The following is a 17977-nucleotide window of genomic DNA, read 5'->3' as shown; positions in this document are numbered from 1 at the left end:
TGAATTTTACATTTTTAAGAAGTTCTACAAAATTAAATGTTTTGGTTGTTAGGAGTTCTGAATTTTTGGCTGCTCTTGTTTCTCATAAATTTTTAATAACATTCGATAGGCAACTGGAATTTTTGGTGGAAAACCTTCATTGGTTTAATATTTCAAGAATCTTAACACAATTTTTTTTGTCAACTCATTACTCAAACATGAAGAAATTGAGCTTGTGCTTTCCTCAAACACTAGCTTTATGGCAAATTTTATTTCCTCATGATTAAATTTGGGGTAGCATCTAGGGTCTGAAAGACAATGTTTCTTTTTTTGTTGAGGCTGGATAGAAACTGGAGAAAATATGTAGTTGTATCTGCCAATAACCAGGTTTCACAAGCAGTGCAGAAGTAAGCTATTTGCCACTGAAAAGGGGAAGGTCATGCTAATGTTTGTCCTGCTTGTACCTTTTTCTGGATCTGGTGTTCTTAAGGTCTTTGTACAAGCCAATTCATTTCACTAACACACCAGAAAACTACTTTTTATTGCTGCTGTTAACTTACTGCTATGGTAGTTAGTTAAATTGGCTTACAGCAGGTTCTGAGCACTGAAGCTGTGTCCAAGGAAGGTGTTGGCAGTATAAGGCCTTGAATGAAAAGGTAGGGAAGTCCCTTTTCGGTGATAGTCAGTGTTGAAGGTAGTTCTTAAGGAATGGCAGTCTTAAATTTCTTTCCTGCATTTTGTCCATTAATCAATTTGATTTTGATTGCTATTCAAAGTATTCTAAGTGATGTTTGCTTTTCGAAATAATGCCAAATGGTAGCAGAGCCTTTAAATATGGCATGAGCAGTAGTGGTTTAGTATCCTTGTTTTGATTCTTTCTTCTTGGTTTTTATGTCTTTTTGTGGCCAAAGATTCTTCAATTGCATACATGCCTGTGCAAATACTATGCATAGGCAAAGTCATTTTAAAGTCCATAGGACATCAGTTTTCAAGTTGTAGTGACAGTAATATCTCTGCACTCAGTTCAGACATGCATCCCAGGGTCCTGAGGGAGCTGGCTGATGATGTTGCCAAGCCACTCTCCATTATATTTGAAAAGTCATGTTGGTCAAACAAAGTCACCGGTGACTGGAAAACATTGCTCCTATTTTTAAAGAGCATAGAAAAGAAGGCCTAGGGAACTACAGACTGGTGAGCCTGACCTCTGTGCCTGGGAAGATTGTGGAGCAGATCCTCATGGAAGCAGTGTCAACTACCTAGACTTCTGTAAGGCCTTTGACAAGATTGCTCATCACATCCTTATCTCCAAATTGGAGAGACATGGCTTTGATGGATGGACTATTCAGTAGGTAAGGAATTGGATGGATGGACCCAGGCAGAGAGTTGTGTTCAATGAGTCTGTGTCCTGATGGAAGCCATTGATGAGTGGTGTCCCTCAGGGGTCTGTCTTGGTACCAGGGCTCTTTAATGTCTTTATCAGTGACACAGACAGTGAAATCCAGTGCACTCTCAGCAAGTTTCCAGATGACATGAAGCTGAGTGGTGCATTTGGCACAACAGATGGAAGAATGCCATCCAGGGGAACCTGGGCAAACTAGAGAAGTGGGCCCATAGGAACCTCATGAAGTTCAACAAGTCCAAGTGCAAGGTCCTGCACTTGGGTCAGGGCAATCCCAGACATGAGTAAAGACTGGGAGAAGAACTCAGTGATGGCCACAGAGATGCTCAGAGGACTGGAACACCTCTCCTATGAAGATGGGCAGAGGGAGCCGTGTTTGTTCAGCGTGGAGGAGAGATGGCTTTGGGGAGACCTCCTTGTGGCCTTCCTGAAGGGGGTTTATAAAAAAGAGGGAGAGTGACTTTTTACACAGGCAGATAGTGATAGGACATAGGAGAATGTATGGTTTTAAACTACAAGAGGGTAGATTTAGATCAGATGTTAGGAAGAAATTCTTACTGTGAGGGTGGTGAGGCACTGGAACAGGTTGCCCAGAGAAGTTGTGTATGTCCCATCCCTGGAAGTGTTCAAGGTCAGGTTGGATGGGGCTCTGAGCAACCTGGTCTAGTTAGTGGCACCTGGTCTGGGGGTTGGAATTAGATGATCATTAAGGTCTCTTCCAACCCAAGCCATCCTATGATTCTTTTATCAACATGTAATTCTTTTGACTAGCAATGATATCTGTAAAGTTGGGTACATATTCTTTCTGAAATTTCATTCTGAGAACTCTGAATTCTTTACTGCTTCTGTATTGTGATGTTAGAATCTTAATGTGCAATTGTGAAGAGATTATTAATTTGATTGCTTAAACCATTATTCAAAAAACATGTTTTTAACTTTCATTATTTTCAATCTGCTTGTAGGCAGAAGCCAGACTTGCAGCCAAACGAGCAGCTCGAGCAGAAGCAAGAGATATACGTATGAGAGAGCTGGAGCGACAGCAAAAAGAGGTAGTGTAACTCGTCAGGAATTCTTACAAACCTTTACTAAAATTATTAATGTATTTTATTTCTGTATTTGCGTAAGATTTTTTCTTTTAGTGTAATTCAGGTGCATGCTTGTATTTCAGCATTAGGATTGGATTATACCAGAAGTATTCACAATAAATAATCCTGTTGTCAGGATTTTTATTTTTAAAAAAATGAGTAAAATTGGGGTAATATTTACACATACAGTTGTGTGTTGCTCCACACATGTCTCCTAAAGAAAAAGCTTGCATTTCATGAGAAAAAACCTCTAGAGAAACTAGGTTTTCAGTAGTCTGGTTATTTCATGGTTATTGTATTTAATTCAGGTTTTGACATTGCATGCAGAAGATTGAGAACTTATTCTGTTTCATTATTGCATTCAAATCAATGGATTGCTGATATTTGGTTGTTGGGAGGGGTCTGTGTTAATTACAAATGCAATTTGCAAAACAGTTTTTGCCTTAATTTTATATGGTTCTTGTTAGGCCGTAGATTCAGGTTTTGAACTGCTATAGGTATCTGGTATTATACTGAAGATTACATAGCAATTTAACTAGATTTTTCTGAATTTTCAATTTAGGAATCCAGTCTTGTGTGGTGACTAATTTATATTGTAAATGGTTTGTTTGTTTTTCTTTTTACATTCTTTAGTTTTCTCAGCATTCATGTGATAGAAAATGGGCTCATATTCAGAAATGGATGGTAGGCTAAAATCACCTGTTGTGCATGTTTTCACCATTCAGAGAACTAACGTAGGATTTGAAGGAAGTAATTAACTAATGGTTTGCTGTGTGTCATTTTGAAATGTCTTATTACTGAAAGCAATTACTTATAAACAATATATTGATCTGGATATCCAGGGCACTTTATGGCAGCAAAAGAGAAACTATGGAATGACATGTTTCTTCTTAAAATGAAATGTTTTGTGTTCCCACCATGTGCTGGCTTAAAGTCGTTAATCTATTTTAAATGAAATGAGATTAGTTTCAGTTAGGTAAGTGTCTTAACAATAAGTGTTTTATTTTCAGTTAACTTTTTGGGCTTGAGTTTTTGTCTTTTTTTTTTCCTTAGTGGTCTTGCATTTGTATTTTTCCTCTTTTGAGTAACTTGGCAAATGCTAGTGTCTTTACAGATGATTAAGTCAACTTTTAGGATTTAAAAATCAACTATAGGAGATTAAAAAAGCCCTTCTTTTCAGTTGATAATGATGAAACATTTGGCTGCTTATTCAGATTAAAACTAATAGAGAAGGCATAAAGATAGAGTTACAATCTGAGAAAGCTGCTGCTCAATTTATTCTAATTTATCATAGAATCGTTGAATATGCTGAGTTGGAAGGGACCCATAGGATCGTCAAGTCCAACTCCTGTGCAGGACACCCCAAGAATCACACCATGTGCCTGAGAGCATTGTCAAATGCTTCCTGAACTCAGACAGGCTTGGTGCTGTGACCACTCCCCTGGGGAACATTTTCCAGTGCTCAACCACGCTCTGGGTGAAAAAACTTTTGATACCTAACCTGAACTTCCCCTAACTCAACCGTTCCCTTGGGTTCTGTCAGTGGTCACCCCAGAGAAGAGATCCATGCCTGTCCCTCCTATTCCCCTCTTGAGGATGATGAAGACTGCGATGAAGTCTCCCCTCAATCTCCTCCAGGCTGAACAGACCAAGTGACCTCAGCCGCTCCTCATACAGCTTCCCCTCCAGACCCTTTGCCATCCTTGTGGCCCTCCTTTGGACACTCTCTAATAGCTTAGTGTCTTTTTTATATCGTGGCACCTAAAACTGCTCACAATATAAGGTGAGGCTGCACCAGTGCAGAGCAGAGCAGGACAATCCCCTCCCTCGACCAGCTGGCGATGCCGTGCCTGATGCCCCCCAGGACACGGTTGGCCCTCCTGGCTGCCAGGGCACTGCTGACTCGCCATCAACCAGGACCCCCAGATCCCTTTCTGCAGAGCTGCTCTCCAGCCTATTGTTCCCTAGCCTATACACACAACCATCCCAGATGCAGGATCCTGCACTTTCCCTTGTTAAATCTCTCTTAATTTGTTAAGGTCTCTCTGCAGGACCTCTGTGCCCTTGAGGAAATCAGCAGCTACTCCCAATTTAGTGTCGTCATCAAACTTACTTTGTGTACCTTCGAGTTCTGTGTCCAGGTTGTTAATGAAGATGCTGAAGAGAACTGGGCTTAGGATGGAGCAGAACCCCACTAGTGACTGTTTGCCAGTCTGATGTTACCCCATTCACTATAACTCTTTGTGCCTGACCTGTGAACCAGTTGCTCACCCGTCACGTAACACAGTTATCCAGCTGTGTGCTGAACATTTCATTGAGAAGGATACTGTGTGAGACAATATCAGAAGCGAAGACCAAAAAGATTACATTTATTGTCTTTCCTAGATAAGCTTGGTGGGTTCCCCTGTCGTGGAAGGAAATCAGATTTGACAAGTAGGATTTTCCCCTCATGAAACCGTGTTGTCTGTAACTGAGTTGTCCTCCAGGTGTTTTTCAATACCTCTCAGAATAACCTTTTCCATGATTTTACCAGGCACTGAAGTGAGACTGACATTATTGCAATGTTTCTTTAGAGTTCCTTTCACAAATTTCATGTGCCTTTTAAAAAGGTGTATGGGAGATGTGAGGGTTTTTTCTGGCTTTTGGGAAAATGTTCACTGTGTGAAGGTTTGGATCACCAAGATTTAAGCAATACATGCTGATATTACCCGTAATTTCAAATAGTTAAAACTACAATGACAGTTAATCGGCACCCCTGTTGAGAAATCCTAAAACTGTCATTAGAATTTTATTTGCAAAAGTTGTGCTAACTTTTTATTGTCTCTTTGCCAAACTGACATTTGTGTATATATTAGTTCTCATGTTACTTATAAAGAACAACATAGATTTCTGTTATTCCTTGGCGGAATGCACATTTGAAGGTTTTTTTGCTCAAGAACAAGGGTTTCTGAAATGTGGAATATGGATTGCATTTGTGAGCAATCTCATGTCAAAATTAATGCCACTCAACTGAATGTCACCTTCTTTTTGCACTCCTAAGAGGCACATCTGCTATAGGAGATTTCTGAACAGATGTGCTCTCCTTTTGTGGACTGGGAGACCTAATTTCTGTATTAGATAACGTGCATAATTCAAACTTAAATTGTTAGAAATCAAGCTTGATAGATACCAGCAGCAGCTATCTGTTTACAATATGTACTGTAATACTTTATTCTTTGACCTGAATATGCTGAACACTGAACACTGGCTTTCTATTTTCTGATTGAATGTCAGGAAGAGACTTGTTACCCAGGAACTAAGAGGAATCTTATGTAAATAGCAAACTGTCTGCTTGTCAGGTGCAGATATTACTAACAGGTGTTTGTCCATTTAGACCAGGGACACAAAGTACATTTACAGTTGGCAATGATCTGACTATATTGTGTTGAAAAGTTAGATAGCATAAATACTCCTTTTAAACTTCAAAACAGACAAAGAAGACTAAAATATCATTATGAAATGAACCTACCCTCTCCCCTGGGAAATTTTCTCGCAGAATTTTAACTAGGCCTATTGAATAGTCATAAAAAAATATTAAACAAGTTAGTGTATCCAGTGGTAATGTAGAAGATAACCACATGACCATAAGCAGTATGAAAGCCAGCTTTAGTCTTTAGATACTCATCTATGAGCTTTTAACTCTAAAAATAACTGGCTTACAATCTTTAGAATAGTGTGACATGTTAAAAACTGTAGAAAGTGAGTAACTGAAGGAAGGATTTCTGGGTTTAGGGCCCTGTTATAGCCTTTATATTAGATAGTTTTATTCTTAACATACTGTAACAGTTTGGGATGCTAATGGCATGTGAAACATTTCAATGTTTTAATTTTAAACTATTTGTGGTTTTGTCCTGCTTTTTCTCACATATTCCTTTGTGTGAGCCAAAATGAGCATTCTCTCATCTTTCAACAGAATAAAAGATACTAAGGTGCCTTAGCTAGTTATCCTCCCTCAGATTTTATAACTTGGGTTTATTATTTTCCTTGTCACTGCAGAGCAGAGCTAGTTGTAGAACTTATAACTGATCAGTTTGCTTAAGAAGCTTTGTTCCTATAACAGAGAAGAAAATATAAAATAGGTATGAGGAAACTGAGAATAATCATCTCTATTAGGGCTAAAATAACTTTATAAAATATTCACAAACTGAATGTAGTAGTTATGTAGTACATTTCTTACTAATGTAAATTTGTAAAGCTCTTTTTTATTTTTAATTTAATTTCTTAAGTTAAAAAATCTTGTGCTTTTTTCTGTGTTAATATACTAATCAGAAGAAAGACTGCCTACTGAACACTAATTATTAATTGTATTAACCTGCCTTATTTACATCTCCTAATGTAGTTTATTGGCATTCTTACCTGAAGCAGGTGAAATCAGTTCTTTGGACTTGAACGAGTTCCAGCTTGCCACAGATTATTCAAAATAACACATAGCCTTAAAAGTGCTGACAGCATGTTGCTCATATTTGCTTCCTAGTGCTGTGTCAGGTTCTTTTTTTTTTCCCTATGATATAACTCTGCATTTTTTCTTTCTCAGGAAGACTCAGAGAGGGCCAGGTATTCTCACCAGTCCAGTCAACATTCATATTTGGTTTGTGTTCAAACTATACTTTTTCTTTTTGATCATGGCCAACAAAAACCAAACAAAAAAAATTTGAGTTTGGGTTTCCTTTTCTTATGGAGAGGATGAAGCTTTAAGTCTCCCGAGTATTAGCAGTTTTAATCATTATTTTAAGTCACATATAATGTTGAAGTTCATCTGGTATTTCATTTCCTTCAATGTTAACAAAATAGTTAATTTTTATATGTTTCAATCTCTCTGTCTTTTTTGCATATTGAGTGATACTGTGTTTCTGTAATATTTGTGGAAGAAAAGGTAGTAGTACCTTAAGATACAATTTGAAGATGAGTTTGGTATGATGCAAGATTTTATTTCTTTTAGAAGGTGAGATTATTCATTAGTGGCAAAAAGTTACCTGAATGATGCAAGGTATCCCAAAGACTGCTAACAGAAATATTTATTGTATTGTATAACCTTTTCTATATCATCTTGAGGTCATTTACAGTGCTAAAGAATGGTTTTATTGAGGTTATGTAAACATTTTCCTGGTCTTAGTAGATTTGTCTAGAAATCAGCTTGTTATTGATCTAGATATATAGGCCAGGAAAGGGACAAATTACTAAAATAAAAGGATTAGTTTTGTTTATTTTGGAAGGTGAAATGAGCTGTTTCTCTGTATGATTTTAAAAAATAATGATTGTTACTTAATACGATGTCTCAGCAATTAAATGTAGTCTTTGTTTAAGTGAATTTTGTGTAATATCTCGCAAGTCCTGGTGTTAAGTGTTTCTGCAATTTGTCACGCAGGTGTTTTTACCAAATAAATAATTTAAATCAGGTAGTATTGACTACTTTTCAAACAGTAGATGGTTAACAGAAAAAACATGTAAAATATGCTATGCACTACACTTAAAAATTTGTGAGCTAGTACAAGTTTGCTCAGATCTGTGCTTGTCTTGTTTGACATACTAAATATGCTAAGATGGAGATTAAGTAATTGACCATTGTCCAAACAAGAGGGTTTGAACTGAGCAGATAACTGAGATCATTTTAGGGGGGCTTACCTAGAATTTCTTTGCCTGCCTTGGTTATTTTGTCTCATTCAGTAAAGATTAACACTTACAATTAAATTTTTATTTCATATATTGATATATTCTTATAATTTCATTCTCAAGAGTTCTTTGAATGTCAGTGCATCTCACAGGAGCAGCGCAAGTACCTCCAAAAGGACAAATCTTGTGGTGTGCAACCTGGAATGAGCATGCTTTTTATTTATAATGTGTTGTGTTCACATTATGATGTTTTCTGTGTCTACTTACCAAAGCAGTAGTTTGGTGAAAGCATGCATATAGAAAATGGTATTAATGGGACTGCTGCAACTATTGTTGTAATCGAGCACTTTGTAATAGCAAATTTGAGGGCTCAAAGAAAATGTTAAGTGAAGTTATCTTCAAGACAGAACACTTACAAGTATGAAGAGAATTTATCTCTTCAGTCTCTCTCTCCTAATATCCCCAAAAGAGAAGTAAAATAAAGTGACAAAGGTTGTGCATCAGCCTTGATAGATTGCTAAAAGTTATTACAGGGAACATTTTTCTCTCTTATATTGTGATTTTAATACTACAGTCAAGGCTGGAATACAGAATTCTACTTTTTCGGTAATGGGTATTTCTGAATGTTTTATGGTATTCCTAGTTTAGGCAACTGAACCATTTGTTAGTAGACTGTTAAACTGTTAATGGTTATAAAAGGTATAAGTGTTGGGATGATAATGATTATCTGAGTAATCGGTCTTCGTTTGCCAATAGCAAGGTTGCTTATTGGTAGGTAATAATTAAAGGCAAAACCTGTTTTTAAAAAAATAAACAGTTAAGTTGGTTAAAACTAGTACAGTGTCCTATGAGTCCTGTATAGTAATACTTCTAGCAACACAAAAAGGTACCATAGTCTCTAAATTACATCTATAACATTAAAATTTTATTTAATATATTGTTAATATTGGATATATTGTAACTATTGAGATAATATGAAAACAGTATGAAATAATGGTAACTAAATCTGACCTAAAATAACTTATAAACAGATATAAAATATAAACCCATGGAATTTTTTGTGTTAATTTGATATCTAGAAGAAATTTTCAGATAGCTGTCCAAAATTATCTCACTTTTCGTAAATTGGGATGCTGTTGAGGAAAAAATTAGTTTTTATTAAGTGTTCCAGCCTCAGAATGCACTTCAGATTGGCTAAATGGCATTCCTTCATGTATACATTTTCATATTTTTTTAGCATCATGATTTTGATTTTACTTTCATTTTCTTTTACTTTAGTATGACAGTGCTAAGGATAGATCTGCAAGATACTTGGTCCTTGTATGTTAACACTTTGCATGTCTTTGAGTCAAGACTGCTTTTGTGCTTTGTTTTTAAGGTGTAATGACACTAACTAGCAACTTTGAATCACTGATTTTAAAAAGTATGTAAACTTTTACTGTCACACTTTCAGACCTAGAACAGTTTCATGATTCTAACACTTTCTGTAGAATGCATGTATAAACTTTTTCAGGTTAAAAAGACAGCTGTCTCACAGTCAGCATTTTTTAGTATTTATTTGTTATTTCTAAACTTAATAGTGAAGTGACATGCAGATTAGACTTGGAGAACATTCTTTAAAAGAAAAAAAGTGTCTGTATGCATCTATTTGCATTCTCCATTTCCATTTAGAAACTTTACTTAATCAAATAGAAAAGCAGTCCTGAGAAAAAGCAGGTGGTTTGTATACCTTTACTTTAAAAAATTCTTTCATATTTTTATGAAGAGATAGTAGAGTGCATCATGTTCTTAGTGGTATTATGCCACATAAGATTTGTGCATCTTCTTAAGAAAAGACAGCTATCAAGTACCACTAAAAGTGATGTGTAAGGAACTTAAAAAGCTGTTATTTCTTCAAGCGCCCCGCTATCTGAATTACCTACAGATAGGCAAGCACAATATAGTGCTTAAAATAGTCTGTATTACTAAGCTTTTTTAGTTTGTGTATTGGTTTTAATTATTTTTCTGAAATGTGAGCACTAGCTTAAGCCAAGTCTGTGTTAATCAGAATAAGATTGGTTATAGTTCGATTTATCAGATCTTTTTAACACAGTGATAAAAGCATGGCCTGTTTTTCTAGTCATGTAGTTAGAATTTCTGTGGTGTTTCTGTTGTTAGGTGAAAAAGCCTTAAATCCTTATGTTTGGTTTCTTTATATTGTAAGACTGAAGATACTGTTATATAGCGGTATTAATTTTGTAATTTTTATTAGGGTCATGTTTACAGTGAATCTCATAGTTCAAAGAAGAAAGCTTATTCCCATAAAGATTTATTGGTTAGTTTTCTATATAGTATTCATTACAAATATACAAAGTATGTAGAGTTATATACTGATACAGTTATGGATAAATTAATTAGCTTACTGACATTTGCATAAATTTTTTTAGGAAAAAAGAAATCTCTAGTATTTATCAGATTCTGACCTCCAGTATGTTTGGATAAGTGCAATAGCATCAATGAAATCATCTAAATAGAAATCTCAGTCTGCTGGAGGTCTGGGGAAGGCTCTTGGAACTGTTTAAAAGTGCCACTTCTCCAGATCAAAGTGTATTCAGTCAGGATAGATACATATTTTCTATTATTATACTTTGTCCCCTGTCAGATAGTTAGAAATATTTTAAATATACATGTAAAGCAGATTGAATTTGCTGTAGACCTTGACATTAACCCAGTGACTTATTGAGAAAGGCATGTGGATTACTGGGATCTTGCAGAAACTATTCTGGAAAGTTTAGTGTATAACATGTGAATATAGTGTCAATAAATTAAATATTTTGCATGTCTTTTTTCCGAGGGTTTTTGGTGCTGATGAATTAGTGGTTGCATCAGGGGTTTGGGGAGTCAGAGCAGCAGCGGACACTTGAGTTAAGACAAGGCTGAAGTAATTTTTGTATTTACTTACCTTTATTGTATTACAGCATTTCTTCCTGCACTTTTGAGGTGCTATTTTCCTCTTCCCTCAGTTCCTAAATAAATAGTATGAATATTTCTGCTTCCTGTTGCCTGTTGAGATATGAAGTACTGCATTCTACAGGCACTACTTTTTGCCATCTCTTCATCTGTCTGGTTTTTCCTTTTTGTATGTGTATATAAATTTTTTGCCTGACATTGCATAAATACGCAATTTGAGTAGAAAGTATCAAAACCCAACAGAAATGAGCCAGACTTTCAGTATGCACACCTCAATATGTGTGTAAAGAACGGTGGTAGGTTACAAGCTAACGCTGCTCATGTAAACATTCAGCCCCTATTAAATTATTAGGGATTTCTGTCCTCTCTCCCCAAAATGCTTTGATTTATGATGGTATCTAATGGAAAAAAGATCAAGTAAATTATTGTACTAATTATTAGCAAGTTTTGTCAGTTATGTATTTCATGCTGCACTTGTCAAACTTTTGGAGTTTTCTTATTTATTAAGGAGGAAAAAGTCACAAAATTATTTATTATTTTGTTTGAGCATGGCATTAAAATATAAATAATGCTGATATAGAGAGTACATAGTAGTTTTGGGGATTTTATGCTTATATAAGTTTTGAGTCAACCATAGGTAAAACTTTACAGCATTCTGTATAAGTTCTAAGCTTGGGAACACTTAGGCAATGTTAAGATAGAACTTTTATTTACAAGCTCTGCAGATGCAACCTTTGTTTTCTCTCTTCTTTCCCTCTTCACCCTCAGAGTGGAATTGACTATGATCAAAGAAATTATAGCAGCCTTGGATATAGTAAACCAGTTCCTTCCTACCGTGTTTGGGTCTGTCTCCTTATATTAATTTCATTATTTATATAAAATATGTGTATTTGGGTTTACTTACTTATGCTATATGATGCAAACTTTTCTTTTTCCCTCTATGACGTATCAAATTATTGCATTCAATAGTAGTTACAGTTGTCTGTTATAAAAGTAATGTATGACATGTAGATTACTGTTGTGTTTTGCATATGTGACATTTTAAATTTCAAATAACTGCTGTTTCATGATTGCTGTATGATATATGCAAAACAATCAGCAGCTGTGACAGGTGCTGTTTCCAATTCCTATCTTTTAAAAACAACAAAAAAGAGTCTTAAATGTTTAGCAGCATTGTACTACTTCTTTTTTCACGGTAATATAAATGATAAAACAATGCTCTGTCATGAGATGAGTAGTATCTTCCAGTACCTGCAGCTACTGTCATGGTCAGGTTTAAATAAGTAGCTAGAAGAAATTGGCATGTCATTTGAAAACTACTTAATTTCTTATCATTCTCTTCCATAAATCTTCTAAGTATACTAGTTTTCTTTAATTAATATTTTAGTTTGATTTCAAAGATAACCAGTTTTCTTGGAGGTTTTTTCCACACTTTTCTTAAAATTCCTGTCTATTATAGATATAAAATTTAGTATTTAAAGCTTTAGAACTTTTAGGGAATATAGAGTAATAGATTAAAAAAAATTATGTACACAGAAAAAGTGTTTCTGATTTTTTCTATTCTTCACGCTATAGTCGTCTGCTCTGTACAGTTATCCAGTGGCACCAACTAGGAGTTACAGGGTTAGTACAATGTAAAATCATATTTTACTTTTCTTTATATGTTTCAATGGCCCACAGAAATATAAAATCACACTTTTCTTCATAGGTGTCTCCTTCTTTAAGCATTGGTTTGTTAAGAAGTATCAGTTTTTAAAGTATTTTAGTAGTTGCTGTGTTACTGTTCTTTTTACAGCAATGATGTTGAAGAGCACTAGGGTTATTAATAGTTAATCCAAGCATACTAAATAACAACCACATGTATAATATTAAAAAAGTATTTGAAGAAGTTAAGCATTTCAATAGGAAAAGTCATTCTCAGGAGATCATTGAAATTTGTGATAAATACACTTTGAATACCTTTAAATAGGATGCCTTATTTAAATTTAATAAACATACAAAAATGCAATAGCATGAAAAGCCAATCTGCATCTCTACAAAATAAAAAGTAGCTTGAAGTGCCATAAGAATAGCTAAGATAGCTCTACAAAAGGTTATCTTTAAAAGTGACATGCATGCCTGAAACTTTGTCTTTTGCTGCCACAGTAGTTCAAATCCAAATTATACTGCCATTTAGAGACATGCTAAACCTATGTAAAATATTGTCAAGTATTCTTATGAAATATTTTTAAGTAGTTAGTGAGGTCTTGTTCTGCATTTGGATTGCAAATAGATAATTTACTTTTTTTGACTTTGTGCATATTCTCAAGAAAACATTAGAAGATTCAGTGAGAGAACAAGACCATAGTGACTGCTATTATATATAGATTTGATTATACATGTAATTCTGTTTGCTGCTGGAGATCTCTTCATAGGTAGGAGCAAAGCAGCATGAAACTGTAAATTTTTTTCTTTTTAAATTGTGTTACGCAGAATTGTTTTTATTATCCACTGCATTAATTGATTTCAGCCTTGCACCTTTAAACACTCTCCTTCAGGAAAACCTGCACGGGTGAGCATAAAATAAAACTTATAAGTGTACAGCATAGCTTCAGTTCCCAGGGTGTGTTAAAACTTCTGAAGGCTTCAGAACAGTTAAAACCAAATTGCAATTTAAGTATTTTATTTTCCTTTGTTTTATTATGCAAATAGTTAAGATCTGACTTTTTAAAACTATTTGACTAGTTTTCAAGGGAGTTCTTAGATATGTATTTCAAAATAGACATCCCTAGTAGCAATAGTAAATGCTGCTGAAAATCTTTAAAATTTGTTTATCCTTTCAAAAAGTATAATAATTACTGGATTAGATAAGATGAATTGTGTGACAGTGCATAAGAATTACAGTGTATGAGTATGGGATGATAATTTCTGAGACTGGATATAAATGGTATTTCATTCCCTCTTTCTCAGGCCACATTGTGCAGTGATGGAACTCCTATAGTTCTTACACTCTTAAGTGTAATAGGCTTTTGGTTGTTTCTTTCATTATCTTTGTTTTCTGTAGACAAAAATCTATGGTTGTTTCTTTCATTATCTTTGTTTTCTGTAGACAAAAATCTATGAAAGTTGTGAAAATGTCCTTCATAACTTTTCTTTAGCCATCTGAATACAGTTATTCCTCAAGAGCAAGCTCAATCCGAAGTAGTCCTGTGGTGAGCATTCCTCTTGCATGATTGCTGAATGCTTTGATACTAACCAAGAGTTATGAGTCTGTACACTGGGATTGTTTTACTGACCAACGCACAGACTTGATTTTTCAATTCCACATCAAAGAAATTTAATTTGTCAGACAGAGGTGTGATTTTTAGCAAGATGTAAAGTTTTAGCAGTAGGACTGTAAGCTGTAGAAGGAAGAAGGAATTTGGTATTTTAAACATCTTTTAAATGTTTGTAATCTATATTATTGGAAGCAACTGGTAACTGAAGTATAGTACATTGTTGGGGGTGCCACCGTATGTCATAGTTGGGGCAAGCACATGAAACTTACTTCAATATATGTGGAAAAGTCTCTTGGGGAAGAGGACTAATGCAAACTTTGTTATATTAAGCAGTAAGAAGTAGCTTGCTCATTTTTATGGTGACCAGGATTCAAAATTGAGAAAAATTATTTTCTGCATCTTTATTGTATTAAAAGTGTCCTTCCAAAGTTGGGGTTTTGTGCTGCAAAGTGATTTTAAATAGTTTTACTTTGCTTCTGCCACAGAACAACTGTCTTAGTTTCATTGGTGCAGCTGCTCATTTGTCATGCTATCCAGAATAAAAAGTAGAATCTCGTCGGGACTAAATTGAAATGTTCAGTCCTTTTTTAATCCTTCACATATTAACAGTGTTACAGATACTAAAAAAATAAAACCAGATTTTTCAGAAATGAATGTTTTTAGCTGCGACAGATACCAGAGTGAATTTTTGAGGGTGAAGGAAAAAGGTATTTTTGCTGTTGCTTTATGAAATTCCAAAACCTAAGAGGTATTAACATCCATTTGTAGTCTCTGGAACTGAGAAAATACTACTAGTCTTAGTTTTTCTTAACACTGAGATTAATTTTTTTAAGTACATACTTTATAGATATGTAGGAATATATATAATCAGATCTCAGTATGCATGTGTTATACCAATAATGCCAAGGTACCATTCACTCATACAAGTGAATGCTTAATAGAGTTCACAGTATTTGTTTAATGAAATAGTCTTGCAAAGCAGATGAGGTAAAAATCTTAGGAATAATTACACATTCACTTTCTGCTATTTCTGTGGTTTGTATTTTGGTTGCACTCTGGATAATGCGTTTGAAGTCAGCTTAGTACTCTTTGGGAATCAAAAGAGCAAGCAGCAGAGAAGATGGAAACAGAAAGCACTGGTGAGAAACTCCATCTTAGAATGTATCGGTTTTGATAAACCGATTGAGAAGAATATTAGAAGTACAAAAAGTGTAGAAGGAGGAACAGCAAGGTTTGTCAGATATATGAACTTTTTAACAGGACAGATAAGTGAATTTTGAATGAAATAGCACAGTGTTGTTATGTATTGTAGCCCGAATTGTTGTTCTTTTGCTGTAATTATAATACATATATGAAGAATTCTGTTCAGCACATTTATACTTTGTGAAATGCAAGTGAAATAAGAAAGTTTAGCCAAATTTCCAACTATGAAAATTTATCTACTTTGTTACATTTTAAAAAATAAAGATATTATTTTAAGTGTAGATGTAGTTACAGCTGGAAGTTCATTGCCAGAGAAATAGAACATAACAGCAGTGGCAACAAATACAAATTCTGTAGCCCTAAACTTGCATAAGGAGCCAGGGGTTCATCAGCAAACTGTTTTATGTATACCTGTTATACATGTAATATCTATATACATTTGCATAGAAGACACCTCACTGTCTTGTAATTGGAATGAGGCTACATGTACATCAAGTACAAAGAAATAATTTTTTTCAACAGTGAGAATTGGATAAGGAGAGTATATTTTCAAACTGTTCATATAAAGATTTTTCTCTCTTATAATCACTTTTAAAACTAAATATAATGTTCACTGTAACTTTCTGTCTTTTGAAGAAGAATATTATCAATACACTTATGATAAACCTACTCTTCTCATTAAATACTGGGTTTATTGTGCGTAATGTTTCTCAGTTGAATAATTCACTTGAATTCCTGTGGCAGTTGTAATTATCATAATGTGATTAGATATATTTCACCCTTTTTAACAAGTGATGTGTAGCATTGGCATTTTTTTCCTCGCCTTTTTAGGTGCCTGTCTGAAATTCATCTTTGGGGAATAAGCTTGTCTTCTAATGTAAGATGTCTTAAAATTATGAATGAGAGGAAGCCCAGATCATATTTAACTAGCACTGTTGGGTTTGTGTTGATTTGAAAAAAAGACAGCATTTGTAGAGAAAAATAAGAATTTTTATTTATCAACTTCTGATTGTGTTATCTGTCTTTATGATCTGCAAACTTTTTTTAAAAGGTAATTTTTGTATTTGTGTTTGGCCCTAAATTAGTACTAAACCCTTTTGTATCTGATTGTATTACTCTATTTGAGAAAAATAATGCAATAATAAGTGTTCATTGTTTTTAGTTTTAGATTCGGTGAACTATTAAGAATAACAAACGTGAAGAGTGCTTAAAAACAATGCCTATGCTAAATATATCAATATGGCACAAATAAAATATATCAATGTGGCACACTTTTTATTCATTTAAAACAGCAAAAATCTTGAAGAATAATTAAAATTTTACAGATGTTAAACTGTTAGAAAAGCAAGAATAAATTGCAATAACAAAGATTTAAGTTAGGACTTCCTATTTGGTTTTTTTTGTTGTTCATTCTGTGGTGTCATCTTCAGTTGTCTTTCACCCTTCTGCTTATCTTTTGAAGTCCTCTGATTTTTCTGATCAAAGTGAAACTGCTGCAGACTATTTTAGTCGTTCCAACCGCAGGGGAAGCATTGTTTCTGATACAGATGATGGCCAAGGCCTGAATAGTGTGAGTGTGATGCTTGTTGTTACACTGTGGGGAATGCAGCAAACTTACTAACCATGGATTTTTTTTTTTTTTTCATACTCTGAAAGAGTAAATACTGTAAAAGCATTCAGATTTACTTCATTGAAAATAGGTTTATTCAGGGGTTGGGCCTGTTTTTTGTATGAAAATGTCTTGAGTGAATTTTTTAAAAGCATGCTGCTTTACTTTAAAGGAGATTTTGCTTGTTGCTAGAAGCATGCGACAAGTGTAACACTTCACATTTTCTTCTGTGTTTGATAAGCTCAAGAATTTCTTAAAATGTAAAATGTTTGGCTTTTTTCTTATGAAAATTAACAGTGCTGGGGGGAGTTGTTTACTTTTGGAATATTATTACTTGTTTGAGTGACAAAAGTACTTAAAACTGTTCCCACAGTGTTCATTCATCCAATATGAGATTTTGTCAGGACCCATTACTGAACCACTCCTTGTTGGCTATGCACTTGTACTCCATCCCAAGTCAATAGATCATGTTACAGGAAAATTATTGTGATGGTTTTCCTGTGCATGCCTTAGCCTGAACATTGTTTATACCAAACGTAGCTGCCTTCTCTTTCTTGCTGCTCTAAGTTCTAAAAGTTCTTGTTACTTGCAGTCAAAACTTTTCTGTTTAACAGTATGGGGAAAAAAGGAAATTTCTATTCTTTTGTCTTTTGAAATAATGGTCAGAGTTAGCCCATGCACTAGGCAGAGAGGTTGCGAATACTGTGCTTATTTAGTTGAGCAGATGGAATGCTGTGTGGTGATCAGCAGCATGCAAGTGCCTGCTTAGGTGAGAGCCAAAGTCTTTATACCCTTGCCAAGCAGTGAAACAAGGGGCAGCAGCCTTACACTGCAGTTTGTCAGTTCG

At 34.7% G+C, this 17977-nt stretch overlaps 1 protein-coding gene across 7 annotated transcripts in view; it reads left to right on the top strand.

The window, feature by feature from the left end:
- LRRFIP2 (LRR binding FLII interacting protein 2) overlaps nt 1–17977 on the top strand; it is a 58874-nt gene that overhangs the window by 19502 nt on the left and 21395 nt on the right. For 6 of the 7 annotated variants that reach the window (XM_027655927.1, XM_027655925.1, XM_027655928.1 and 3 more), the window contains exon 3: nt 2341–2427. In XM_027655927.1, the coding sequence (XP_027511728.1) occupies nt 2341–2427 (87 nt within the window). Of the gene's footprint in view, nt 1–2340; nt 2428–3096; nt 3148–7036; nt 7091–11829; nt 11905–12636; nt 12685–14198; nt 14253–16983; nt 17092–17977 lie in introns of all 7 variants that reach the window. The other variant, XM_027655924.1, reaches the window with a different exon arrangement.

Source organism: Corapipo altera, unplaced genomic scaffold, assembly GCF_003945725.1.
Source record: "Corapipo altera isolate COAL_440 unplaced genomic scaffold, ASM394572v1 59, whole genome shotgun sequence".
Taxonomy (NCBI): Eukaryota; Metazoa; Chordata; class Aves; order Passeriformes; family Pipridae; genus Corapipo; species Corapipo altera.
Note: the sequence above shows the minus strand (reverse complement) of the source record. Positions and strands in the feature narration are given on the sequence as shown.